General features: G+C 42.5%; 3 protein-coding genes across 3 annotated transcripts in view; 1 reads left to right on the forward strand and 2 right to left on the reverse strand.

The window, feature by feature from the left end:
- Positions 1-15: 15 nt before the first annotated feature.
- dytn (dystrotelin) lies at positions 16-5,466 on the forward strand. Its single transcript, XM_029257995.1, has 14 exons — positions 16-211; positions 618-692; positions 791-992; positions 1,564-1,649; positions 1,955-2,049; positions 2,164-2,235; positions 2,489-2,652; positions 2,735-2,846; positions 3,274-3,410; positions 3,552-3,675; positions 3,788-3,861; positions 4,032-4,191; positions 4,344-4,725; positions 5,318-5,466. Exons 1-14 carry the CDS (start codon positions 193-195, stop codon positions 5,434-5,436), a joined length of 1,821 nt encoding a protein of 606 aa, XP_029113828.1. The 5' UTR covers positions 16-192; the 3' UTR covers positions 5,437-5,466.
- A 25-nt stretch (positions 5,467-5,491) lies between these two features.
- Positions 5,492-7,271, reverse strand: LOC108942660 (protein FAM237A-like). The gene is made up of 3 exons (XM_018766122.2): positions 7,216-7,271; positions 6,095-6,482; positions 5,492-5,780 (listed from the first exon to the last, which is right to left on the reverse strand). Exons 2-3 carry the CDS (start codon positions 6,480-6,482, stop codon positions 5,650-5,652), a joined length of 519 nt encoding a protein of 172 aa, XP_018621638.1. The 5' UTR covers positions 7,216-7,271; the 3' UTR covers positions 5,492-5,649.
- Positions 7,272-11,097: 3,826 nt separating this feature from the next.
- Positions 11,098-26,157, reverse strand: part of adam23a (ADAM metallopeptidase domain 23a) — a 33,924-nt gene continuing 18,864 nt past the window's right edge. The window contains exons 9-26 of the mRNA XM_029257739.1: positions 26,040-26,105; positions 25,313-25,381; positions 24,893-25,059; positions 21,731-21,815; positions 21,544-21,631; positions 20,885-20,936; positions 19,688-19,787; positions 19,392-19,463; positions 19,185-19,271; positions 18,764-18,844; positions 18,579-18,629; positions 18,359-18,422; positions 17,902-18,007; positions 16,672-16,791; positions 16,023-16,191; positions 15,728-15,839; positions 13,795-13,885; positions 11,098-11,571 (exon numbers count right to left, since the gene is read on the reverse strand). Of these exons, the coding sequence (XP_029113572.1) occupies positions 11,526-11,571; positions 13,795-13,885; positions 15,728-15,839; positions 16,023-16,191; positions 16,672-16,791; positions 17,902-18,007; positions 18,359-18,422; positions 18,579-18,629; positions 18,764-18,844; positions 19,185-19,271; positions 19,392-19,463; positions 19,688-19,787; positions 20,885-20,936; positions 21,544-21,631; positions 21,731-21,815; positions 24,893-25,059; positions 25,313-25,381; positions 26,040-26,105 (1,626 nt within the window). The 3' untranslated portion in view covers positions 11,098-11,525. The remainder of the gene's footprint in view (positions 11,572-13,794; positions 13,886-15,727; positions 15,840-16,022; positions 16,192-16,671; positions 16,792-17,901; positions 18,008-18,358; positions 18,423-18,578; positions 18,630-18,763; positions 18,845-19,184; positions 19,272-19,391; positions 19,464-19,687; positions 19,788-20,884; positions 20,937-21,543; positions 21,632-21,730; positions 21,816-24,892; positions 25,060-25,312; positions 25,382-26,039; positions 26,106-26,157) is intronic.

Below are 26,157 nucleotides of genomic sequence, written 5' to 3' on the forward strand. Positions count from 1 at the left end.
GACACTCAAGTGCACACAGCGTTGCGTGGAGCCGCAGGTGCAGCCATGTGACCGGCGCACCTGTCTCAGGTTACCTGTTTCTACGGCACTTTCATTACTGTACTCTACTGTACTACCTGTTTTTTCACCGCGCGTTCGTGTTAACGTCCCTGTTTTTCTAGCTTAACACGGCGCGCTTGGCTCTCGTACCTCATGGATCCAAATAAAATCAGTAAGTCAGGTTTTTTTAAAATCACCTACATTAAAATTTAGTGATGCTACCGTGCAGACAATATTGACTAAATAATTTAAGCCAGTGTTAGTCTTTTAATGAACTATATATTTATGTCAATTTGTGTTTTTTTTTTTTTTTTTTACTTTTCAGTCTTAAAAATATTTTATTAATAAAATGAGCTGTGTGTTTTTCCAACCTTGAATCTGCTGGACTTTCTATGAGGCGAACGTGTCTTTTATTCAGTGACTGCTTTTAAAAGAACCATATATATTTCCTTTCAATTTTTAACTGAATAGAAAAAGCTTTGGCAGCTGTGAAAATATAGCAAGCGCACACAGTATGAGTCAATATTTTGAGATGAGCTTGGATGGCCTTTATTCAGTGTTCTGCGTCCTTTCCGCAGACGGCCTGGAGGGGGCGCTGTCGGCCGTGTACCGTGCCGCTCTCAAGCTGCGCTCCTTGCAGAAACTGTGTCAAAGTGAGTAACCTGCATTCTGCTGGTCGAACGTGACACCTGCACTGTCACATTCTCCCATCTCTGGCTCCGAGCGACACTTTATACACCGGTTCTTCTAGTGGATGGGGTCCGCACCTGTTCCCTCAGCAGTGCCCTGCAGTCCCATGGCAGGAACGTGGGCCCTGGTGGCAAGATCAGCAAAGAGGAGGTGGGAGCCTGTCTGCAAAGGCTGTTTCAGGGTGTGTCCCAGGATCCACCATATCAGATGACACCAGAAGCCATAGAGCACACCACCAGGCTGCTGTTCAAACTGTTTGATAGGTGATTTTTCAATTACATTTATTCATTTAACCAGCACTGTTCTCCAAAGCAACTTACAACATTAAGGTATTTATACATCTGGTTAAGTTTTCCTGGAGCAGGGTAAATGCATTGCTGAAGGATAGTACACCCAGAAGTGAGAATCAAACCTATAACCTTCAGGTCCAAAGGCAACAGCACTAACCATTATACTACCAGCTGTCCCATAGTTTTTAATTTCTTTTTCTATAATGTATTTGTTTTGTGGGGGGCGCGGTGGCGCAGTGGGTTGGACCGGGTCCTGCTCTCCAGTGGGTCTGGGGTTTGAGTCCCGCTTGGGGTGCCTTGCGACGGACTGGCGTACCGTCCTGGGTGTGTCCCCTCCCCCTCCAGCCTTACGCCCCGTGTTGCTGGGTAGGCTCCGGTTCCCCGTGACCCTGTATGGGACAAGTGGTTCCGAAAATATGTGTGTGTGTGTGTATTTGTTTTGCTCCCTCTGTTACCGGTTGTGTATCTTTTCCCTTTCTGCTAAGGACTCCCCCCCACCGGTGTAAACAAAGAAAGACTTGTGTTGTGTTCGATTCTCATGCAGGGAGCAGTCTGGCTTTGTGTCGCTGCGGTCTATGGAGGTAGTACTTATTGCCCTGTCAGGAGACTCACTTTCAGCGAAGCACGCAGGTAGGCGTCACCCTTGCCCCTCAAAACCAACGTGTGCTTCTTTCTTGGGTAGTAGAACCCTTATGTACTGAGTGTTGCACTATGCCCAAATTCCATCCACTATGACTTGTGATTCACAAACCTTATTGTCACTTCTTTACAACTTTGACTTATCATTTGTGCATTGTTTTATTTTCCTGAAGTCTGTTTCCCTTTTTCAGGGAGGCAAGGAAAATGTTAATTTCTGAAAATCATTGACAAAATTTATGGAAATGCAATGTACCGGATAACAATTAATTGTTGGGTTGACTAACGTCCTGTCCCAGCGCTGTTCCAGCTGGCGATGAGCTGCAGCGAAGAGCAGGACAGTAGCACAGTGAGCCAGAGTGGTCTGAGGACAGTGCTGGAGGACCTGAGCCAGGTCGGGTGATACCCAGTAGAGTAGCGAGATGATGGTGAACAGGTGACAGAGGTGATCATCTGTTTGTGAGAGGAAACACTCCATATGAAACATGTGCCCTTCTGGACCCTGCAGGTCCCAGTGGTGGTTCAGGAGAGTCATGTGTTTGGTCGAGTGGACACTGCAGTGCAGTCCTGCTTCCAAGAGGTAGGTCCATGTAACCTTCAACTAGACATCATACAGTATAATATTATGTCGTAGCAATAACAACAAACCCTTGTTACTGAAGTGTTGTGTTCCTTAGCAGAGACATCCTGACCTTGCATTTGTAAGTTAAAGCTCTGTGTGCACGGGCACAGCAATGGCACCTTGGGGTCCCATGGTGACAGAGGAGTTCTGGCTGGAGAAGAGAAAGTTTTAGAGAATGTGATTTATTTTGCTTTGTATCCTTCATTCCCAGATCCTGGATGGTCGTGTTCCTGAGGAGCACTTTTTGTGTTGGCTGAGGACAGAACCACAGCTGCTGCTCTGGCTGTCCACGCTTTCCAAGGTCTCTGCCAGCGAGGCTGTGGTCCATCGAGTTCGCTGCCACACATGCAAGGCGTTCCCCATTATTGGGCTCAGGTGTGCCTGTGTTTACATCACCTACGTCTACAGTATATTCGTGCAGTTTGGGGACGTCCACAGAGAGAGATCTTCATTCCAGGTATCGCTGCCTCAAGTGTCTCAACCTGCATCTCTGCCAGACATGCTTCCTGGCTCAGAGGGGTACCAGGAAACACAAGCCCTCCCATCCTGTACTGGAATATTGTACTCAGGTGATTTGCCACACAGTGTAATTCTGTGCTCCTTTCTGATATATTTTGAAATCTAATTCTGTCTCCAAGCACTGCAGTTATGCTGTCCATTGTACGAGCATTTAGATCAGCTGTGATATACTGCCGTGCCTGTAGAAACATGCCTTTCAGAGGCTTATGGGCAAAAGAGAGAATTAATTCTGCCCGTGTTGCACATGTCATTGTCTGTCAGCTGTTTTTGTAGCTTTATAATAAAGTACTTCTGTAATTGTTTCATTTGTGTGATGGGAAATTAATGTTCTGCAACACTTTGGTAGTTTGACTGTATAATTTGTTGTGCCTCTAATGGCTATTTGAAATTAATCTGCACAGTGTATTTTGCAGTGTGAGCTGTGCAGTGTTGCTTTTATTTTGGTGAGTAACAGTCTCATGTGCTGTGTGTGTTTAGCCATCTCTGAGGGAATCACTGGCATCACTGGCACACCACGTACAAGAGAAGTTCAAAAAGAGGCGCTTTGGCAGGAGGGAGGCAGAGACGAGGAGTGCCGTTTGCATACCGGAAACACTTAATGGAGCTCAACTCAGGTTTTCACAGTGATATTATACTGGTTAGATAACCAGAAAAGGGACTGCGTAGCACACATTTCACAAATCAATTAAACCAGCCACCTTGTGTGGAGAAACTTTATTTCAGAATGACTGGAGGTTTGTCATTGGCTTTTCCAGGTCCAGCACTCCTGCCTTGACCCAAGACAACAGTACAGAGCCCAAGGCAAATTTCGAGACCACGACATCACGGCCCAGGGTAGAGTCCAAAGCCATGCAGACAGACACATCTCTACAGACCCAGGTGTTTTCCTGGCTCTTTCCCCGGCTCTTTCCCCTGGTGTTTTTGTGAAAACCGGCTCGGCTCAGCAGTCCTGAACTGGAGGTTATATATCTTCACTTTTTTTATCCTGCAGGAGAAGACTTTGCTTTTCAAACAAGATCTGTATCAAACACAAATGGCTCTTAGAGACCTGCAGAGGGAGAAGAGGTGAGCCTGCTTGTGCTCCTGAGAGCGGATTCTGCAGGAATTCTCCTGGAATTACATGTTAATAAGGTTTATATTGGTTTAAGTGGAAAATGTGTGTTTGACCTGTGTGATTATGTGTTTGGTTACCAGCCATCTTTGTCAGGCTTACTGTTGTGTGTTGTGATTCTCAGGCAGTTGCAGAAACAGTTCCAGGTTTGGACATCTTCTGCCCAGTCAGAGCATAACACACTAAAGAACAAATGCTGCCAGATGGAAGCTGCTGTAGAAGTCCTGGTCCACCACAACCAGAATCTGCAGGAAGAACTCTTAAGAGTTCAGCAGATGCTGGAGGTAAGAGGAACAGCTATCAGTACTGCATATGTGGATTCCTTTGTTGCGCACTTTATTATTTCCAAAGAAAATATTATTCAGGATGTCCAGTGCACTTTAAGGTGTGTATTCTGCCATCACTCTCTCTGATATTCACCTAACTCACACATCAGGCATTAACCAAAGAAGAGGAAGACAATTATGTATCTGACATTAAGCATCCAAAAGCAGAGAAAATGGTATATAATCCCAGCCAGACAGAGATTAAAACAGCATCAGCCTTTTCTCATGAAGAAGGAACAGCTCAGACGAGCCACAAAGTCTCTGGCCAGTCTACTGAAAATGTTGTTGCTCAGAAGCCCAGCAGACTGTCTGAATGGCACCCCCTTGATGAGAACCAGGAATTAAAGCCATATGAAGACAGCACCCTCTGGCAGGACTCACACCCTGGGAGAGAAAACCAGAACAGCTCAGACTCCTTTGTTGAGCAAGAGGCACAATTGTTTGATTTAGTGCAGCGGCTGAAGAGTTCCCTTACTCTAAACCAGCAAAGAGGTGTGTGCATGTTTATGTATGAATTTGTCATTTTTGCTGCAATTGGTAAACTGCATACTATATTATCAGAAAGTAAGAACTTACATTATAGAAGTCAGTAATGCTAATTTTTAGACAAGTTCAATCAAATGTAAAATGTGTGTTGCTAACATATACTAAGAAGAACAAAGTTTATACTACAAAGTCTTTACTAAACTATGAAGCACATTGACTAAATATATTTTCATCATCAAGATATTGATAAAGAGGCTACAGAGAATAACCAATGATATAAAGGGATGAAAAAATAGACAAAAAAGCTGAGCTAGATGAAGATTTGTGAGTAGCTTGGCTAAAGTAGGTTGTGAAGAGTCAATCATGGAATGGAAGTATCTTCAAGAAATAAGAGGATTGTTGATCCCCTATAGAGTGATTAAAATAGGCCTAAATACATGCATTAACCTGTTAAAGTCAGCTGGCCTGCTTACAAACCATATTATCAGCAGATTCGGTCTTTTACCAGCAGTTTCATCTTAGCTTGGTGTTAGTCTATGGAAGCTATATTAACTTGAGCTTTGATGCTGTACCTATAAAGCTCTGTCTGCCTTTTCAGGGTCAATCTCTGTACCCCAAGGGGAGCTACTGGTGGCTGCTGAAGTTGTCAGAAGCTCCATTTCTCAACTCGTCAGTGCTGTCAGCCTGTGCAGTCCCCCCTGCATCCAAACTCTGTGAAATCACAACAGCCACCCACAGTCAGTCATACATGTCAAGGCTCAAACTGTCAACAATGTAATAGGGTCCATGGACAGGATTCTAGGCTGCATAATGCAAACATGTCATTATCAGCACTCTGTTCCATATAGAGCACAGGAGACTGGAGAAGGATCTGCATTTTTATTAACCAAAAAGTGTAGAAAAGTGAGTGGACTTATGATCACTTTTGAGTTAAGAAGCGGAATTCCTCTTGGTACCATGGCGCTGCTGATGGATTCCAAGAAGTTCAGTGTGACTTGAGGTACTTGGATCTTGATCAGGGACGTCATGGAAGTTACTTTGTGAAACATGCACGTAGGACTCTACAGAAGTAAATCCAGAGAAAACCGTTTATGACCAAATCTGTTCCAAACCTTTCTAAAAATTATCTGAAGTAGTCTTTAAATGTGAGGTTGAAACAGAAATAGCATTGTTCTACAGCGCACCATATACACTGAAACAGAGCAGTATTCTGTGAAACCTGAAATTAAAAATCTTTTGAAAATGGAATTGGTGTTTCTTGTAACCTAGAAGGAAAAGGATACCCATACTACTGAATGTGGAAGCAGACAATCATGTCAGAGAAAACTGGTGAGAGGTGACACACTGACTCAGTGCTGAAGAGAGCGATACTGACGGTCAGTGACGAGCGAGTACATTGCAGTGATCCGCTGCTGCGACGTGGTCAGCTGCCGGCGTCCCAGTCCGTGGGTCCGGGACAGAACGCAGTCCACGTAGATGTCCCAGAAAAGCCGTGCCAGGTCCCAGAACAGAGCCCCGTGCTTCAGGTTGTCTGAGGACTTGAGAAGGAGCATCAGGTCCCAGAAAGCCGGCACGCTGTCTGCAATACGAGGGGTTCGTAGCTCCAGCAGCAGGGCGGTGGATGACTCCCAGCACTGCGGGTCGACCCGGCTCAGCGTGAGGGGGTCCACCTGACCCAGGCCCTGCCCTTGCAGCGGAACCACACATGCAAGACCCAGGAGTACGACCCTGGCCAAGCGCACCATGAATCCATTACTGTCCATCTGCAGGAGAGAAGCTCATGGACTTTACATACACAGGTAACTAGTAATCTGCCCCAGCGTTTAACATTTCTCTTACACCTTTATACTCATCTAATCATGCCATACATAGTGGGCAATCATGCACTTCCCAACACAGAAGTAACAAAGTTTGTATTGACTGCAAAAATTAACTGCAAAATGTTCCATCTTTTACACAAGGGTTTAATAACGTCACGTGTGTAATTTTATTCATACTTTGATAAAGCTGCGTTGTACTTAGGCTACACATACTACAGTAAACAAGATCTAATTAACTCAATTTAAAAGATTTTTAAAAAATATTATTATTTATTAATATTTTTATTATTATTATTTTTTAAATATTATCATTTATTATCATTATGTTACCGATTATTTATCACCTCTGGTCCAGAGTCTGGACTGGAGCATCAATACTTACAACTGATGACAAGCAAATTAGATTTTATCCTACGGACAAACTGCGATTTAATTAAAATAACGACACGTACATGTTTATTTGTGTAACACTGCGGATCACAATAATATATATATAAGTTTGGAACTGTTACAAACGCAACATACTAGACTTAGCATTAAAATGTTATGTCTGAAGTAGTTTGTGTATGTCGAACCCATGCCTAAATCTGAATTTATTAAAAGTTGATTAATTTCGGCCCAGCTAAGAACTTTAGTTTTAAAAAAATGTGTTGGGCGCGCGCAGTAACGGTCTTACCTCGTGCGCTCTCGGGCTGCTGTTGGCTCGCGCTGCTGTGTAGTTGAAGCGTGTGACGGCGCGAGCGCAGAGTACACTGTGAGAGAGGTGCGCGCGCCCAAGGACGTCAGTCTCCCGCCGAGCCTCGCGTGCGCGAGCTGTTCTCCTGCCACGCGCCTGCACCTGAGGGTGAAGAGTTCCCGCTCTAAAAGAGACACATTTACCTCAAGACTGACTTGCTGCTGGCGAAATACAAGTATTTACCAATATATCAAATTGATTTAAAACAAAAAACTTTCTTCACACAACCTGTCAATTTCCCCCTCACAAATTTCACACCCACTTATTATATTCAGGTGTCATTTTTTTCCTTCAGATTGTTTATATTGTTATAATAATTGTTATATATTTGTTATATAATATAATTGTTATAATAATAATAATAATAATAATAATAATAACATTTTCGTCGAGGCATTTGTCTGACATTACTCGTGTTACAAGTCGTATTTCGACAATAAAATAGGTTTTTACGGAATCAAAGTAGTAAAGAACGAATATAAAACCAGTGGCCACCCACTTGCGTGAAATAAAATTCCACTAACCTCGACTTTGTTTGCCTTTACGATGTATAAATCTTAATAGGGGTATTTATAATGCAGTTCGATTACAAAATGCACTACAGACTAATTGAAAATCGTAAATCTTCCACATATTGATTATTAGCAAAAACTACTAACGAGAGAGAAAATTAGAGGCATCATGTTCAGAACAGTTTTGGAACAAAAATCTTTCTGATTCCATTAAATAAGCTGTTGACACAATACAGTATTAAGATACAGTATGTAAACATTTACAATGTGGCAGGTATTCAGAGGACAAAAAAATGTTAGCCGCAGTACTTAACCGAGTTATACACTGAAACTGGACTGACAAATTAAGGTTTGCTTGAACACACTGCCTGGAACAGATAACTTCGCTAACACCCACACTTAGTACACCACTTGTTAGCATCATAAAGGCAAATTAGAGCTCCTTGGCTCCTGTTGGGGTGGGGGTTCAAATCTCATTCACTCTCGCAGGAGTTTGCATGGGTTTCCTGCAGGTCCTCTACTTTCTTCCCACAATCCAAAAATGTCTTTCAGATTAACTGGTGGCTGTTGTGTGTGTAGTTGTTCTGTGATTTACTAATATCCTGAGAGCGTGCCCTAGTTCATACCCTTTGCATAAGAGATGAGATCCAGTCACCATGACCCTGGATGGGTTGTGATGGGTTATTGATGATGGATGGAGTGGATTTACGTGTCTTTCCCTCTGTCAGGGAACATGGTCTCACTTTGTGCAACGGTGGGTTAGAAAATATCCCTAAAACCCCAAGACAGACAAGCTGGCACCTTGCAGCTTCTTTGTTTCATTTTTCTGTCACGTGATCCTGGCCTCATACATTGAAGTATGTTCAAAGGTGTTTGCAGCATTAGGCTTTTAGTGAAATGCCACTTGAGCCGGTGATCAGTCAGTTAATTGCAGCCTCAAGCAGAGACCATGGCTGAGTGTGTCCCGGCCGTATGTAATGAGTTGTCAAGGTGTTCAGCTCCCTCTAATGGCCCATAAAGGGAGGATGAGGGGCTGGAAGGAAGTTTACAATCTCTGATACTGGGGTTTACAACTTAAAACTCCCACATATTTTAAAAATATTATCCTTTACATTTGTTCTGCAAAGTGATCTTGAGGGTCAGTATGGATAATGTATTATTTGTTAAAAATGTTGCGTTATTTAGACTGTTACATCAGGAGTTTAGATTGTAGTATCAAACGGGGTTACTACAGTCATCTGGGGAAATCTTAACTTTTGTAATAAAAATTCGAAACTAGCGTTAGACCAGCACAAGTTTGTCATACAGATACAGAAACTTATAAACTGAGCTTAGGAGGCAGTGGAGATCAGAAATAAAAAAAAAAAAAAAAAAAATTAAGAGCTCTTCATTAACATCAGAATTTCCTATTGACTTCTGCAAAGGATATAAGCCAAAAAGAAGACTGATTTACCTTGTCATCCTCACTTACTGTAGCATGCCATTCTGACTGTGAGAGAGTTAGAGCTAATTAACTGTGATCTTGGGGGCTGCATATCAGTTGAGTTGCATCTTTTAGTAATCGCTAACTGTGATCTCTGGAGTGGTGAAACTGATTCTCTTATCGCAAACATTACTGAAAACAGATGGCACAGTTCTTGACTGAAAGAAAAGCCCAAAGAATACAGCTGTCATGTAGTACTGGAACTGAGAAGGCAGGGTATGGAGGAAAGCTTCACACAAATGACTGAATGAAAGACACCAGGCTCTCTGTAAAGGTAGATTATTTGCAGTCATTAGTTTTTAAGTCACTATGTTGAATGATTCCACCCTTCCTTGTAATTGTTTAGAATCACATGACCTTTTCACTCAGACTCCAGTGATGAATCACTGCATTATTTTTTGTGTTTTTGTATTTAGCAGGTACAACAGGTCAGTCTGGCAATAGAAAAAAACATGTGAAAAATGGGAATAACCTTTAATGACATTATTGTTGATGCCAGTAAGAAACAGTGAGGTCTCCAGAGTAAAATACTTAAGTAATTTATTCATCATTGTCTTCCATTTGAGCATGAGTTGAGGACACAGGAGATTATGGTTAGTACAAGAGTTGACACAGAACAAATAAGTTGTCAGCTTTGCTGTAAAGTTTGGAAAAGTCATCTGTTCATAGCTCAGATGAAATGTTGAGTAGAAAAATTCCCCTGGTTTAACTGACACATAAACAATATTTTATTTTATATCTTTCAGACAGATGTCAATTTCTTTTCACTTAAGAAATATGAATTCTATTGTAGTTTTTTCCATTTAGAGGCTAAAAAGATGTGGGAGTGGCAATGCATATAAAATATTGCCTTATCAATAATAATTTTAAAATGTAATATAGTCGCTATTATCATGTTTATCGACCCTTAAGATTGTGCAATTCCTTTCATTGCATAGTACATAAAAGTGAAATAATTCATTGTTGACATGCACATACCTTTTGTAGCATATTATTTTTGCATATTTGGGGCTCTGTTAATAAGTTTGTAAGCCAAGTGTAGTTGTATACATGCACAGCACTAGGAGAACCTGAGCCTGACCTTGCTTTTCAATTCAGTTTGTGAGTACACAAGGCCAAGCCAGTACAGATGTTATTGAGACCCACAGAGACAAGGGTGTGATTGACTAGCAAACCCAAAACACAGGCTGTGCCTGCCCTGAGCCTGTGTCAGTATCACTGGGAGGACCACAGAGTGCAGCGTGAAGGAGAAAGTGCTCTGTGTACATCAATACCAAACATTTGCTTGGCAGATTCTTTGGCTTTTGTTTCGACTATGAGGCCTTTAAGGACCCACGTGACTGTCATTCAGAGACTGTACATGGCCTCATGCATCTCCCATTTACCTCTGATCTTCTGACATACCATATGATATGGATCAGACCTGTCATTCTGACTTCCTGTAGCTTACCTGATCGCTTTTTTCCTGAAAGTGTGTCATACTTGCAGTGTGGTTTTTCTTTACTGAAAACCTAGAAGGCTGCATGTTATAGAGTTGTTAGTTATCCATTATCATTTGGCCAGGATCACTATTGCTTGTTTATCATTAACGTTGCGAGAAACAGTTGCAATACAACATGCTAAACAGTAAAAAGATAACAATTGATGTCAGTTTAAGATATGTTAATATTTTTTTTTATTTATATACAGTTTCTTTTTTTATTCTTTTGTAGTATCGTGGGCACCTGAGGCCCAGACAAGCACCTAGTTGTAGCCCTACTCATCTCCAGAACGAGGAGCTGAGGATGAGGAGCAGAGTGAAAATATCACAGGGCACTATTTCCTGTTTTAAAAGGCTTTCTTGTCTTTTTGTTTTATTTTATGTGTAATGGTTGCTTTCTTAGCCATGCAGGATCCTTCAGCATGAGCTCTTTATGCCACATTGCCATGTAACCACAAGTCATGCCTGTGTGGGACACATAGAGAACTCCCTACTTGGCATCTCTGTATGGTAGGCCTCATGGGATAATTCTGGTGTCTGAGAGAGTGAGGTGATGTTTAGAGGGAACAGCAGAGTTGTAACTTGAGAGAAGGATTAAAGGGGCTGTAATTCTTGATTTCAATGACTTAAAATGGAGTTTAAATGTGTCACCTGTTTCTTTTGTTTTTCAAGTAAAACAAATACCAAAATCAGCAGCAGTTAACCCAGTCCAGCTGTAAGACTGCCAGTGAAACCCAGGAGAATCCACCTTGCACTTGTGGCCTCACTGCCTTCTTTAAATGGCGCTGGCATTGGGGTCGAACCGCCGTTTCTTCACATTTCTTGCAATTGCGAAAAAAATAGGGAAACATAGGATAATGGGGTCACTTCTAGTCAATTTTCAAAGGTCACAAGATTCACCAGGAAAATGCCACACTTGCCCTATTGGACCCCAGAAATCCATGGGACACAAAATGCACAACTCACATGACCTGTTGGCTGTATTCTAAGAATCATAGGTCATGAAAATGGATCAGACAATTGTCCATTCTTTTTCCCTTTTTGATGAAACTTTGCTAAGCTTGGCTTGATATTGAAGATACAGGACAGGTTTTACAAGTGTAATGATGCACATTTGCCTTAGAGGTTGTGATAAAATAATCAAAGAGAAGAGAAAGTCCACCACGAATTCATTCAGCATTTCAGAAAAAAAAGTCACATATTTGCTCGTCATCAAAATAAAGCACATTTGTTTGTTCTGAGTTTACTAGGGCATGGGTGGCATTAATCCACTGGCTTGTTTTTTTATGATATATAACAGGAGGGGCAAAAGCATGTCTTTTTAATTAAAGAGTAGTAAAATCAAACCAAGAAAAAGATCTCCACCCACTCTAGTGGGACAACAAAGCAAAATCTAAAAAGGTGAAAGCAAGAGAATGTAACATTACTGTATGACCGTAACAACAACAGTGACAACAAGAGGGGTTGGGGGCATCCTCCTCGTAATGTGGCTTGATGTGGGGCATTCAGCGTTCAGTCATGCACCTTTCCCAGTAAAAGGTAAGCGTGAGATGCCACTATGGCTGTGTTTGGGGAAAGGGGCATGCAGTGCAGTGCAGTGCGCCGTGTCTGTACCAGGTCATGAAGCAGGCAGCAATGGCAGCTCGTGGGCAGATCCGGGAGTCCTGCTCTGCACTAGGGAACAGCCCAGGCATCCAGGTGGGCGTGGTTTGGCCAGCCATGACACAAAGGCTGCCGTCAATAAACTGGGCACGACTTCCCTTGCAACGCCGCATAAATGCTCACCCTCTACCACTATCAGATTGAGAAAAAGATTATGGTAGTGATGGCAGTATGTAAGCCAACCCAGTGTTTTCTTCCAGTGGAGCTCAGCCTTTGTGCAATGCACTGACCTTCCTCTATTTAGTGTCTGCTTGGTTCAGTCAGCATGCAAAAGGAAATCATGAGTATGAGTCAAGATCCTGTACTGAACTGCAGGCTTTGGTGACTGCAGAGTTATCCTATATTGCTATAACTTTTTGTTGACATTTATTTAAAGTTTCAATTCATTGTTGTAATCTGCCAACACCACTATAGGCACAGAATGTTAGATTGGCTATATGAGGTTTTGTTTATACCAGAGGGCAAAGTTTAAAATGCCTTTCTCTGATCCAAGAAGAGTCGTTGAGGTGTCTGGATCTGACGGCAAGCAGAGATCAATGGACATAGCACCACTATATCACTTTTATGTTTGATTGGTTTTTCACTTAATCTCTTCACCTGTCGATTCTTAACTCTTTACACCACATGTTATTTCTGCAAAAAGATTTGTTTTCATGGGGAGATGCCCAGTATTATGTCATCAAAAGAAGAGTTCGGTTTGGATGTTTCTGCACTTTACTAAGACAAATTCAACAGAAATTATTTAAAATCAAACATATGTTTAAAATCATATAATCAAATTGTCTTCTCAGCACCAGTTTACTCTGAGTGATACCTTGAAGTTATTTAATTTTTAAAGCGTGTAGATGTTAATTTTATCCGTTCTCATAAAGGAATCAACTAAGGTACATGCATGTAAAGCTTGGAGCTGGATCAGCTGTTAGTTTGAGGTTCTGCTACAGATCAGTAAATATTTTTAAACCAAAGGACTCATCTTGCTCCTAAAACCTGTAAAATTTTCCTAGTTTGTAGTGTGTTTTGCTGTCCCAGTTCCTAAAACTGCTGCTGGGTGATTCAACTAAAGGCTAACTGGCTGTGTGTTTCGGGTATGCGTAGCCTGTGGTCAGTATTAGGAGGTGTGTTCAGTCTCTATCTGGTGGATTTAAGCTAAACCATGTTCTATTATCTTTGATACACACGACACCATGTATTGAAGAATCGTTTTATAAGTGGTCAGCATGCGCTTCAACTTGTTTTTCTGCCATCCTGCGGTCTATGTGTGTTCTTTCCACTTGCTCTTGTCTGTCCTCAGCATATGCAATTTCTGTAGCAGCAGCTCAAACTCCAGGAGCATAAAAGCAGGAGATGCCAGAGACAAAGAATGCATGCGGCATTTTGCTTACTTAAAGCCCCATCCTGTCCCCCCTAGCACAATGGCTGCCACCAGGATGGCCCCCGCAATGGAGCCTATTATAAGGTTGGTGGCACTAGGACCTGTGAAGGGTCATGGGGAGAGAGACATAAGAGTCCAGCTAGCAATGTTGATTGATTTCATACAGACTGTCCAGAGATAGTCTAATCAGTTTGAAAGAAAGAAGCCATGAGTGCATAAAGTGAATAAATGTAAACAGTGGATTTTGTGTATTGTGCCTATTCAGAATTGCATATAAGGTACTTCAGCATCTTCATAATATGCACTGATGTTGCTGACCAAAGTCTGGCACAATATTGGCACATCTGCAATGCTATGTTATGGCTACCCTGCACAGGGAATGACAACTTGTTTGTGGTGCCCGAGTCCTAGATGCTTAAGAGAGTACTGAGAGTCTGTATATGTTGAACAACCTGCAATGTAAAGTCAATGTTCACCTCAATCCAAAGGTAATGGATGTATTAAAAAAAAATTAGGCCAGCTGCTACTAAAACCCCAGAGACAGGTAGCAAGAGTTTTACAGTAGGTAGGACAGTCAGTAGAAGATCTCACACAGCACCTCTATTATTTTATGTGCTCTCACATTGTTGACTAACAAGTGATAGTATTCACGCTCAATACTGCTGAAGATATTTTACAGTATCATCAACTGAAATCACAGCATCTATGTAAATATGTAACATTTGGAAAACTCCATAAAGACAAAGCCACACTGATGGATCTTGTCTTTTTTTAACCTATGTTCTGTTTATATGCCCCACATGCCCCAGAAAGAAGAGGGTTAAAACTGCACAAGTAATAATAAATCAATCACTCATATGACACAAACAGAGCCGATCACATAACATGAACAGGGTCACCACATAAGGCAAAGCCACTGGGACACACACATCACACATAAACATACACAGAAAGGGCTCAGATGGGTCAGGCTGGATTATGCGGCCCTCCCCACACCGTAGCACCACTACAAGAAGTAGAGCTGTGAAAAGGAGGAAAATGCTTACTCTATTCCCCACCCTGTGCCTCCAAAAATCACCCCCAGGGCCAGAACTGTCCCTGCTACTGCCCCTATCAGCCTGTTAGTGGCCAAGCTCACTGTACAGAGGGAGAAGGATCATTCAGCAAAGAACATTATAACCACCCAACAAAGGCCAACACTGTTCCCCATTTGCAAGTTGATGGGGTTCCTTACTTTTGGGAAATTTAAAAGATAACTGATAATTCTCCCTTATTCCTCTGACTCCTCCCACTTACACTTCAGTCACAACCCAAGTCACAAGTACTGTATTGAGGTTGGTATCCCTCAACTCCAAGGAAACATTTCTTTAATCCCTAGAATACTATAGCTCTGCTAAAGCTGAGCCGTACGTTCAGAACTCATTGCTATGTATAATAGCGTCCATCACTCAAATGAGACACATACTGTGAATTTTTATATAATAATAATAATAATAATAGTTTGCTAGTATTACAGTATTTTCCAGAATTTCACATATATTTTACACTAGAAATTTTAATAATACAGGTATACTGAAGCGCGTATCCTCAACGGTTATACTACGTACACTACTTCCCTGTTCTCACGCACAAAAACACTTGATTCATAGCTATGATCCTACATACTATATGGAAACAGTTGTGGATTTTTCCAAATTTCTTTTCCTTAACTCCTCTAATTTATAAGAACTCTTTCATTTTTATTTCCCTTTATGTATTTAACTATCAGCCTCAGCATCTGAAAAAAAACTTTAAGAATGATTTTGCAGTGACTATAAACAGAGTAAGTTCAGTTTAGATTGCTAGAGAGTAATTTAAGACACTGCATCTATGGCTCCAAATAATGCAGCAGTGAAGGTGGTATCTGTAGCTTTGAGTGTTAGGTGCAAACAAAGGTGACAAACCCTTGGGTCCCTCATCCTCTGTGGGTGGGGGCTCTTTTGGGGGGTCAGGCATGCTGCAGTCTGTTCCTGCCCAGGTGGCATCACAGGTGCAGGTAGCCTCATTATTGCAAACCTACAAGAGCAAACAGAGAAATGACTGTGATCTGAGTATACCTAGACACAAAAAACTAAAACAAAAAAGCTTGTCTTATGGCTGCAGCACACTTGGAGACAGAGAATTATGGGTAAAATAATACTTCACCTATCATATAATCACTTAGGCAAGATGTGCGATTAGCAGGACAAGCCAGCTCACCCCATGGTTGGAGCAAACTTGGCCATTGGAACCAGTGGGACAGGCACTCATGTTGAAAGACTGGATGGGCAGACACTTGCGGTCAAGGCACATCATGGAAGGCCCACACGGTGTCCCGTCCTCCACATAACCCAAGTCAGTCTCGTCATCCAGGAGCACGTGGCCCCCACTGTTGCCAAGGGGTCAGAAGGAATGATGATTGGAGATGTGGAAGAAAAATTTAGAGTTAGAGGAGAACAGTAAGGGTTGTGGAAAAAACTGGAGTGTGTACAAGCATTTGTGGGGCACCATGGTAGCGTAAGGGGTCATGGTAATGTCTCACCACTCCTTGGCTGTGGACTTGGACATGGGTTTGAATTTGCTTCAGTGTGTTTCAAGTTTGCATGTTTTCCCTCATGTTTGTGAGGGTTTCCTCTGGGTGCTACAGTTTCCTTTCACACACCTATGTTTAGGAAGATTGGCAAATCTAAATTTCCTTTAGTATCTGATTATGTTAGCTCCTTGATGGGCTCCAGGCCATATTCTACCAGAATATGCCCAATGTTTCCAATGCCTGCAGTCTACCATCCAGCATTGGACAAGCAGTTAGTGATGATGGATGGATGAATGGATGGATTAGTGTTTGGGGGTGAAGGTGGTCTGATCTCACCTGCAATCCACAAGCCTGCCCTGGTGGTTGAAAGAAGTGGACGTGATGTCACCTTTCAAGAAGCCAATGCGAGGAGTGTGGCCAATATTGGCACAAAGTAGATACCCACAAAATATGTCACTACAAAGAAAGTGAGGGAGAGAGAGGGAGGGTGGAGCCAGAAATTACATCAGAAAAACAAGCTAAAAAGAAATGTTACACTTCCCACCCCTTGGTCCAGCCCCTACAGAACACCATTACCAAAACTGGTAATGTCACTGTGTTTTCTTTGTTTTTTCGATCCATCAGCCTTTCCACAGTCATATTTCCTCCACAGTGACTTTTCCAGTAATTGTGTGACCTGTAATTTTGTGAAATTGATTTCAAAAGAAAAAAATGTCAGCAAGCACACATCCCAGAATGGATTGTACTTAATGTTTTTTCACACAATTTTATGGAGACATTTCATGACTGTGGAGACGCTATGGCCCATGAATTTAATAGGAAAAAATTCCTTCCTTTTACAATGTTCAGCTACCTACAATAATTTACCCATTCATGCAGCTGTGCAGTTTTGACGAACAACTGGGTCCCTTGAAATACCTTACTCAGGGGTTCCAAATGAATGGGATTTGAATGAGAGTCCTTTGAATCCAAAAGTAAAGGCTTTTACCACAACCTTAACACTACCTGCTATAGGATATGCCACCAGTTTTGGGGGGAATAGTCTGTCAAAACACAATGAAGTCTGTCAAAAATTGCTAGGACATTGCAGTGATTATAAGGACCCAGAAGAATCTGTGGGGATACTTTGGAGCCTTCTGGACAATGGAATGTCTGAGGTCACTGTAGAGTCCATAAATATCTCTTGCAACCTTTTCGAATTGTTGGTCATATATTCATAGTGTTATTATGATAGATTACACACACACTTTCTGAACCGCTTGTCCTATACGGGGTCACGGGGAACCGGAACCTAACCCAGCAACACAGGGCGTAAGGCCGGAGGGGGAGGGGACACACCCAGGACGGGACGCCAGTCCATCGCAAGGCACCCCAAGCGGGATTCAAACCCCAGACCCACTGGAGAGCAGGACCCGGTCCAACCCACTGCGCCACCGCGCCCCCCATTATGATAGATTATTTTACTGTTATTGATATTTTTGAGGGTTATAGTTTGCTTTCTGGCTCCTGCCGGGTAGGACCATTGAGTCATGTGGATGCAGCCCTGCTGGTGGAAGCTACACTCACTGCTTGCCACATTGGAGCCAGGTTTCTCCATCTTTCCCACAGTTGCCCTTCTCTGACCCCTCAGTGTTGAGCTTCTCGTAGCAGAACTTTTCAGATGCTCCAGCCTCTGCGTAAGGAAACATGGTGAAGAGACAGAATGAGGCAGGGGATGACTACCACTAATCTTTTATCATAATTTAAGCATTGTAAAAGACATTTCTCCTAGAACATGGTCTATATCTGCACCAATTAAATTGTTAGAATTATTTACTAGGTGTTAACTTTTTAGATACTGTCCATCAGCTTTATAGAGATCGTTCACGATACGGCCAGACATTGCACCTATCACTATACAGTAACAGCAGTCCTCTCAATTGACCAATGATAGCAGTATGTTTATTTCTGCTTTTTGAGCAGTCATTTTACCTAGGCAACAGGGACACTCAGGTCAGTGAAGCTATGACCACAGTGTACTCACTTGGGCCCCAGATGTACTTGCATTGGCTCTCCCTGGTCTTGCACTCTCCACCATAGCAGCGACCCTGTGATGGTGACAAGACAAACGGCACGTGCTCAAGCCTTCCTCAGTGCTAGCGATGGCTCACAAGCAACTGACCTTTGACCTTACGTTAACCAAGAAACTACCAATTTAGACTACAGATAGTGCTGGAATGATTTGAACCTCACTCTTTGCCCACCTGGTTGAGTTGACACTGGTATCCATCTTGCTTGTGCAGATTTGGGGGACACTGTAAACAGATGGCACACACAATGAGTTCTTAAAATCTACCTGTGGTTTCTGATTCATAATTTCATTGCTCCATGACAAATATAGCTAAAGAGTGAAAGAACAACTTGAGTGGTTTTCTGTCACCTCACCCACCTGCCCAGAGTCACCAGAGCAAGTCTCAGAAATATCACAGTCGTTCACTGCGTAGCGACAGCTATAGCCGCGAGGGTAGAACTGAGAAACGAAAGTATGAGAAATCGCCATTACATAAACTTCAGGATCTTACAGTAAAATAACACACACACACACCATCTGAAACCAATTGTCCCATATAGGGTCACAGGGAGCTGGAGCCTAACACAGCAAGAGAGGGTATAAGGCTAGAGGGAGAGAGAACAACCCCAGGACAGGATGCCAGTCCATCGCAAGGCACCCCAAGCAGGACTCGAACCCCAGACCCACCAGACAGCAGGACCTGTTCTAACCCACTGTGTCACCGCACCTCCTCAGTAACATGGCAGCACACTAATATTTAAGTTACAAAGGATCTACAGACACACCACAAATCACTTACCAGACAGGTGTTATTACAACAAGGACCATCACTGCAGTGAGCTCCATTAGACAAAGAGCACTTCTTACAGCACTCCTTATAGCACTCCTGAAACATACAGGTACATGTACATGTGCAAGCATACACACAAACAGGTTAGGTCCCCTAAGTTCTTGTGAGAAATGAATCCCAGTGAGCCCTCTGTGATGGTTCAGTGCAGGTACTCACCGCTCTAGGACCACAGTCGCACTCTTCCCCTACCTCCACATACCCATTCCCACACTCGGTGGCCTCGAAAAGCTGCCAGTATAGGACAGAACAGTAGTTCAGTATAATGTCAGTCTCAACGTTAAATGTGTTCAGCCATTTTTTTCAACGTACTGTACCGTTTTTAAGAGTGTGTTCATTATATGTATTATGGAGAATGTCTTTGGGCTATGATCCTCTCTATTTTGGAGTGTGTCTTCTACGTGTGTTCATTAGTGTGTCGTTCAGCTGTGTTCTGGCACATACTGTGGAGATACCTTTGTCGGTCTGTTGAAGAGGCAGGATCCCCCACCCTTCAGCAGGAATTCCTTGTAGTCAGAGATGCTGCACTTGGAGAATTTGCGGGGGTGCTGTACTCTAGGCAAGTGGAGGACAAAAGGCAGGGTATTACTAAATGACATTTGCCCAAGGTGCCATCACCAAACACTATCATAAAAAGTTCTTAGGCAAACAACTCTGGATTTTACCCTTGTACATTTAATTTTAAACATTTCTACTGGCACACTTCATGTTTACATTCACTCATTCATCTGACACTTTTCTCCAAAGCAACTTATGATTATTTACCCATTTATACCGCTGGATAAATTTTACTGGAGCAATTCAGGGTAAGTACCCTGCTTAAGGGTACTATGACTATAATTTGAATCTATGACCTTTGGGTCTAAAGACAGCACTTCTAGCCACTAAGCTACCAGATGCCCTCTTACGTATACATAACCTCTTAAGTTATGTATATTTACAATGGTTATAACAGCAGGGCCCTCCTGGAACATGAACCAACAATCTTAACGCTACAAGTCTGCCTGCAAAATGATACCACTTCCAGTCGCCTCTAGAAAATCAAGATGATGGGACTACTAGCTGATTCTCTAAAAACAAGAGGATCATACTGCCAGCTACTTTATAATAAGCTGTTTCCATGACATCAGAGCAAGGCTTTATAAAGATTGCAATGGTGAGTTTTGCAATCATTTTTAACAGATCAGGATAGTAACAGTGCTATATGTGTAATCATGCTCAACACCGTCAGGGACATTTGTAGCAGAGGTGCCGGGAGATGCCGAGCCACTCAGTGTTGAGGCTCGTTCTCTGAAGGAAATGCTTGTGATGTTAGAATGACGTCAGAAGGACTTTCACATGCAAATTGTGGTCATGACCCCTTTGCAGAAACAGCTGAGTGATGGCATCTGATCACTGCTGCTTGTGGCCTTGTGAGTTCTGGACCCTCTGTCATTACAACCCAAAGGCCTCAAACCCTGTTATCACAGCGAGAAGGTAGGGGAGGGGTCATAAAGCATGTTATTACTAATGCTATTGCTCTCTTATTATTTGCACAGAGGAAGAGAAGCTGGAACGCTCTCCCTCTCTTTTCCTTTACCCTGCCATTACAGCGTTTTCATTACATGGTGTGTGTTTGTGTTTGATGCTGGTCTGATTTAAAAGAACATTACCCAGTATCCTCCATGATGCATCCAAACCACGACTCCATACAGCCACACTCTTCTGTGAGAAAGAATGAGACAAAAGGTATTCATATTTATGAATGAATGAACTGAACACATTTGCCCACATTGACCCACGAAAAACCCAATTTGAGTACAACAAACAGGCACAATTGACAATAATAACTGCACGTAAACATTTGCCTACTCTCTTTTTATTCAGATCTGAATTATCTTTGATGGTTGCATGCATTTTTGCTGGTTTTGATATAAAAGACTTGGTTTGGAGGAATTTGTATGTATAGTACCCGTCAAAAGTTTGAGTACAATTGCTGGAAATGAGACATTTGGTTAAGTTTCACCAAGAAATGAGATGGGATGTTTTCCCAGCTCTTCTGCAGCAGTCCCCAGAAATACAGAGCACTTATAGGTTGCTTTGCTTTCACACTTTTCTCCAGTTTGTTCCATATACTGTAAGTATCACCCAGGTTGCAAAAGCTTTTGAATAGTATCCTATATATAGGAATATATTACTGTTAGTGACATATTTTCTAAGAGGAACTGAATCAAGTTTTGGAAGATGGCAACAAAAGCACACAGTAGAATAGAATATCTTAATGCATGAGTTGTGAATGTGAGAGTGCAATAGTGTGCATGTTTCTGTGTACTTCTCTTGGTCGCTGGGTCCCACTGGATTCCAAGGTTTTGTGCCAGGCTCTGAGAAAGCGCTGCAGCCATCGTCCACGTGCTTCCAAACTGCAAAAGGAGTGTCCACACAACATGAGTGCTTGCGGGTTTGCTTATAGACCAGGCATTCACTTGGAGCATGCAACTGTAAGATGGATACGGTTTTACCTCGTTGACCCCGACTCCACGACTTAGAGAGCACACACCCCCAAAGTACGAAGCACTGCTCCAGCGATAGTGAAAGGTCACATTTCTGCAAAAAAGACCAGCAAGAACAGGATATTTCAAACTGTAGTTTCCCTTGAGACAGCACAAATCATATCTACCAGAGAAAATGCTCAGCGGATGCATGCTAAGCTAATGGGGAAATCACTTTTATTAAACAGAGTTTTATTAACACGGTCACCAAAAAATTTCCCAGTGGCAAATGGTAAAATGCTGTGCACTCAACAATGGGAATTAAGCCATTTGTGGTAAGCTTTGTGCTTTCTTAGGTGGATATGATCATCTGGGTTCTCTACTCAGTGTTGTTCAGAGAAACACGTATGGTAAGCTGATCTTAGCGAATAGCACCCTCTTCCATGTGTGTAACATTGCCTTATGAAGCCTGCAGTCTGTATAGAGGAAAAAAGTGGATGCCTCACAATACGCATGTTGGAGGAACTCTATATTGTGTTCAGGCCCCCCTGCACTGACATGGGTTTCATGTTTCAAGGTGATGTTGTAAGAATGGGATACAGATACATATACCATCTGAAACTGCTTGCCCCATACAGGGTCACAGACAGCTGGAGCCTAACCCAGCAACACAGGGCAAAAGGCTGGAGTGAGAGGGACACACCCAGGATGGGAGACCAGTCCATTGCAAGGCACCCCAAGCAGGACTCAAACCCCAGAGACACGGGAAAGCAAGACCCAGTCCAACCCACTGTAGCACCACAAGAATGGGCTGCAGTGCTACAATTAAATTGGGTAAAGGTGGCATGAAAAATACTAGACATTTTAAGAAAAGTATTTAATGAAATCAAGATACACCAGCTTTCTCCCACTAAATGAAATCAGCTACAGTATCTTGACAGACCACAGGACATCAGTCATAGTCAGACAAAGCCAGGTGCAAAATCTAAGAAGATAATGCCAATTTATTATACTTAGTGGAAAAGTGTCTCCATTGCTAATTCCTTTTTCAGCATGCAAAGTCCAGTTTTTAACTAAATGCATATTTAAGTTAGTCATGTTCTGATTCAGGAACAAGTTTTCAGATCATACAGAAAAAAATATTTAAAAGTCCTTTTACATGAAACATGCATCAAGAATTATGTTATTTGGATATTAAAATTCAACAAAAACAAGACAAGCTGGTAGCCTAGTGGTTAGAGCTGCTGCCCTTGAACCAAAAGGTTGCAGGTTTGAATCCCACTTCTAGCTCTAATACCCTTGAGAGAGGTACTTATCCTAAAGTACACCAGTGAACTAATCTAATTGATGGAAGGTGTAAATAACTAAGTTGCTTTGGAGGAAAGCATCAGCTCATTTGGCTGGCATGTTTCCCCAAAGCACCATTAAGGTCACAATTATTACATGCTTACCCATTTATACAGCTGGCTAATTTTACTGAAGCAATTTAGGGGAGGTACCTTACTCAAGGGTACTACAACCAGAGGTAGGGATTGAACCTGCAACCTTTGGGTCCAGAGGCAATAGCTCTAACCACTAGGCTACCAGCTACCCCTCTTATTAACTTAAAAAAATTGTAGGAAGGTTATCAGGATTCATCTATCATGCATTTTATGCACCTACTTGAGCGATGAACATCAGTGCATCAAGTGGAAAGTAATAAACTAGGTTTACTTAAGAATCACATGTCTGCAGCCATATCTCTTTGTCTTAATGTAATGCTCAAACTGTATTTTTTTGCTGAGATGTATGTCCCTAGGGGGTGTGGTGGTGCGGTGGGTTGGACTGGGTCCTGCTCTCCAGTGGGTCTGGGGTTCAAGTCCTGCTTGGGGTGCCTTGTGGCGGACTGGCGTCCCGTCCTGGGTGTGTCCCCTCCCCCTCCGGCCTTATGCCCTGTGTTACCGGGTAGGCTCCGGTTCCCCGTGACCCTGTATGGGACTAGTGCTTCTGGGGGAAAAAAAAAAAAAATGTACGTCCCTTTAGAGAAAAGCATCTGCTAAATGAATACACACACATTTTCAGAACCGCTTGTCCCATACGGGGTCACAGGGAGCCAGAGCCTAACCCGGCAACACAGGGCGTAAGGCTGGAGGGGGAGGGGACACACCCAGGACGGGATGCCAGTCCGTCGCAAGGCACCCCAAGCAGGACTTGAACCCCAGACCCACTGGAAAGCAGGACAGTGGTCCAACCCACTGCACCCCCTCTAAATGAATAAGTGTAAATGATAAATATACTTGTCTGTCAGTAAGGACATGGTACTTTACCAGAGTGAAAAGTACTGACCTAGACAACATGGAAACACAAAGTCATTGTGATACTGTAACATTTGATGTTATTTCCAAGCAGTTAAATATAAATAATTTATTCAGGATACTTAATTCCTACTAGATTGAGGAATGATATCCCTTGTTTGTGTAAACACATCTTCATGAAGGTGGTAGCTCATATTAAAATGGCAACATGCAAGTGCTTTAGTACAAAATAATCATATCAAAAACCAAAATTACCAGAAGGATATTCTAAGGACAGAGTGAGAACACAGGAAGAATGTTCATTAAATTACTTAAAGAGGGAAATGTGCAAAGTAATGATAAAGCAAGGCTCCTTTTCAGGATGTTCTGCAAAACACAAGAGAATTAACTAGAACAGTGTTTTTAAGCAAACCCACACAATGGTTGAGAAATTATTAACTCTTCATTCAGGAATTTATCCATTATCAATATTTACTTGTGCAATGCAGGGTCGTGGTGGTCTGCAGCCTATGCCAGAAGCATAGGGTATGATGCAGGGTGTACCATAGAAGGACACCAGTCTACTGCAGGGCAATCAAACACATTCAGATGTGCATACACAAAAAGGGCAATTCAGAGTCAACAGTTTGCTTGTCTTTGGACTGTAGGAAGAAACCAAAGCACCTGTAGAGAACCTACTTCACGAAAACTCGGCATGGACCGAGTCACATTCGAACCAAGGTCTGAGATCACAGCCCACAAGCCGTGAGACACCAGTGCTCTCTGCTGCACCACCATGCCACCCGTTTACTCACTAGGGAAACTGGAGTGCTGTATGCCTGAGATATGGTAATGAATTTAAATGTTCATAAGATATGTACTATTCGCTTTAGGTTTCAGTGATGCTGAAGTGACCTACGAGAACAGGTGCACCGCATCCGCGTGTTGCTTGATGTTGTGCTGCCGGTACTTGGAGAAGTCACGGAGCATTTCAAGGGGGTTCACGCTGATGGGAATCTGGTCTTCGTCTGTCCAGATCTCCACTGCAACCAGAACCACTCGTGTGTTCAGCTGCTCTTTAAAAACCTGGGGCGAAGCAGGAAGGGACGATGGACAGCAGAAGTGTGGTAAGTCAGCATCCTTGCCCATGGATGAAGTGGAGACAGAGATTCATAAACAAACACATGAAAATATGAGGGACAATTCAGGCCATAACAGTGTTTCACACCCTCAACTTGGAATAGCAAGTGCTGCTCCCTCCTAAAGACAGCAGTAATCATGAGCGTGAGTGGTTCAGACAAAAGAGAACAGTTTCTGGGGAACAGCTGCAGATATTTACCGCATCCACCAAGTTGACCACCGACTTGGCAAAGTTCTTGGTGTGCTGCTTGGTCTTCAGTCTCTTAAACTGTAAGGGACGGAGCATATATAAGACATGTATTCAGCGAGGGCTTCAACCTTCTCACTGCCTCAGTAAAACAACCACTGGCAAAATCACTGAGTTGAAACACAGCTGAGTTATTGCAATATGACAAGGGTAGTGGATGAAATCCCATGTGATACTGAATATAATGTCAGTAATCCATTCAGTAAGCTCCTACTGTGATTGTGCACCCTCTAGGGGGAAATATAGTCTTTGCACTGACAGTTGGGGCAGACACCAATATAGTGAGATGATGCCACCTGTTTGTGGATTTGAGACAGTGCCGAAATATGAATTATGTGTATAAATACTCATCTCCCCAATTTAACATGTCCGACTCTCGTGTAACAAAATGAGATATTGTCTCACATCAGTCTGTACAGAGAGAGTGTGTTCAACCGATGAATGGATGAGTGGGTTCATTGCAAGTAGTGTATCTAGCAGTGTAAGTTACCCTGGTGAATAAGGTGTGTGGGTTGATAACATTACACAGAGTTCGTTGGAAGCTGAAGTTGCTTTGGAGAAAAGTGTCTGCGAAATAAATAAATGTAGATGTGAAATGTATGCTTCCTCCACATCTTTCAGTTCAACTTTGTGAGTGAAAGCTCATTTAACGAAATGTTAGGATGGGTGAGGTACGCACCATGTTGTGGTCACTGACAATCATAATTTCCAGGTACTTCATCTCTTCAAATACATTACGCTGCACCTGTAAGGAGTCAAACATTGTTCACAACACCCTCAAGTCAGCAGTCTACAAG

This window comes from Scleropages formosus, chromosome 14 (assembly GCF_900964775.1).
Source record: "Scleropages formosus chromosome 14, fSclFor1.1, whole genome shotgun sequence".
Taxonomy (NCBI): domain Eukaryota; kingdom Metazoa; phylum Chordata; class Actinopteri; order Osteoglossiformes; family Osteoglossidae; genus Scleropages; species Scleropages formosus.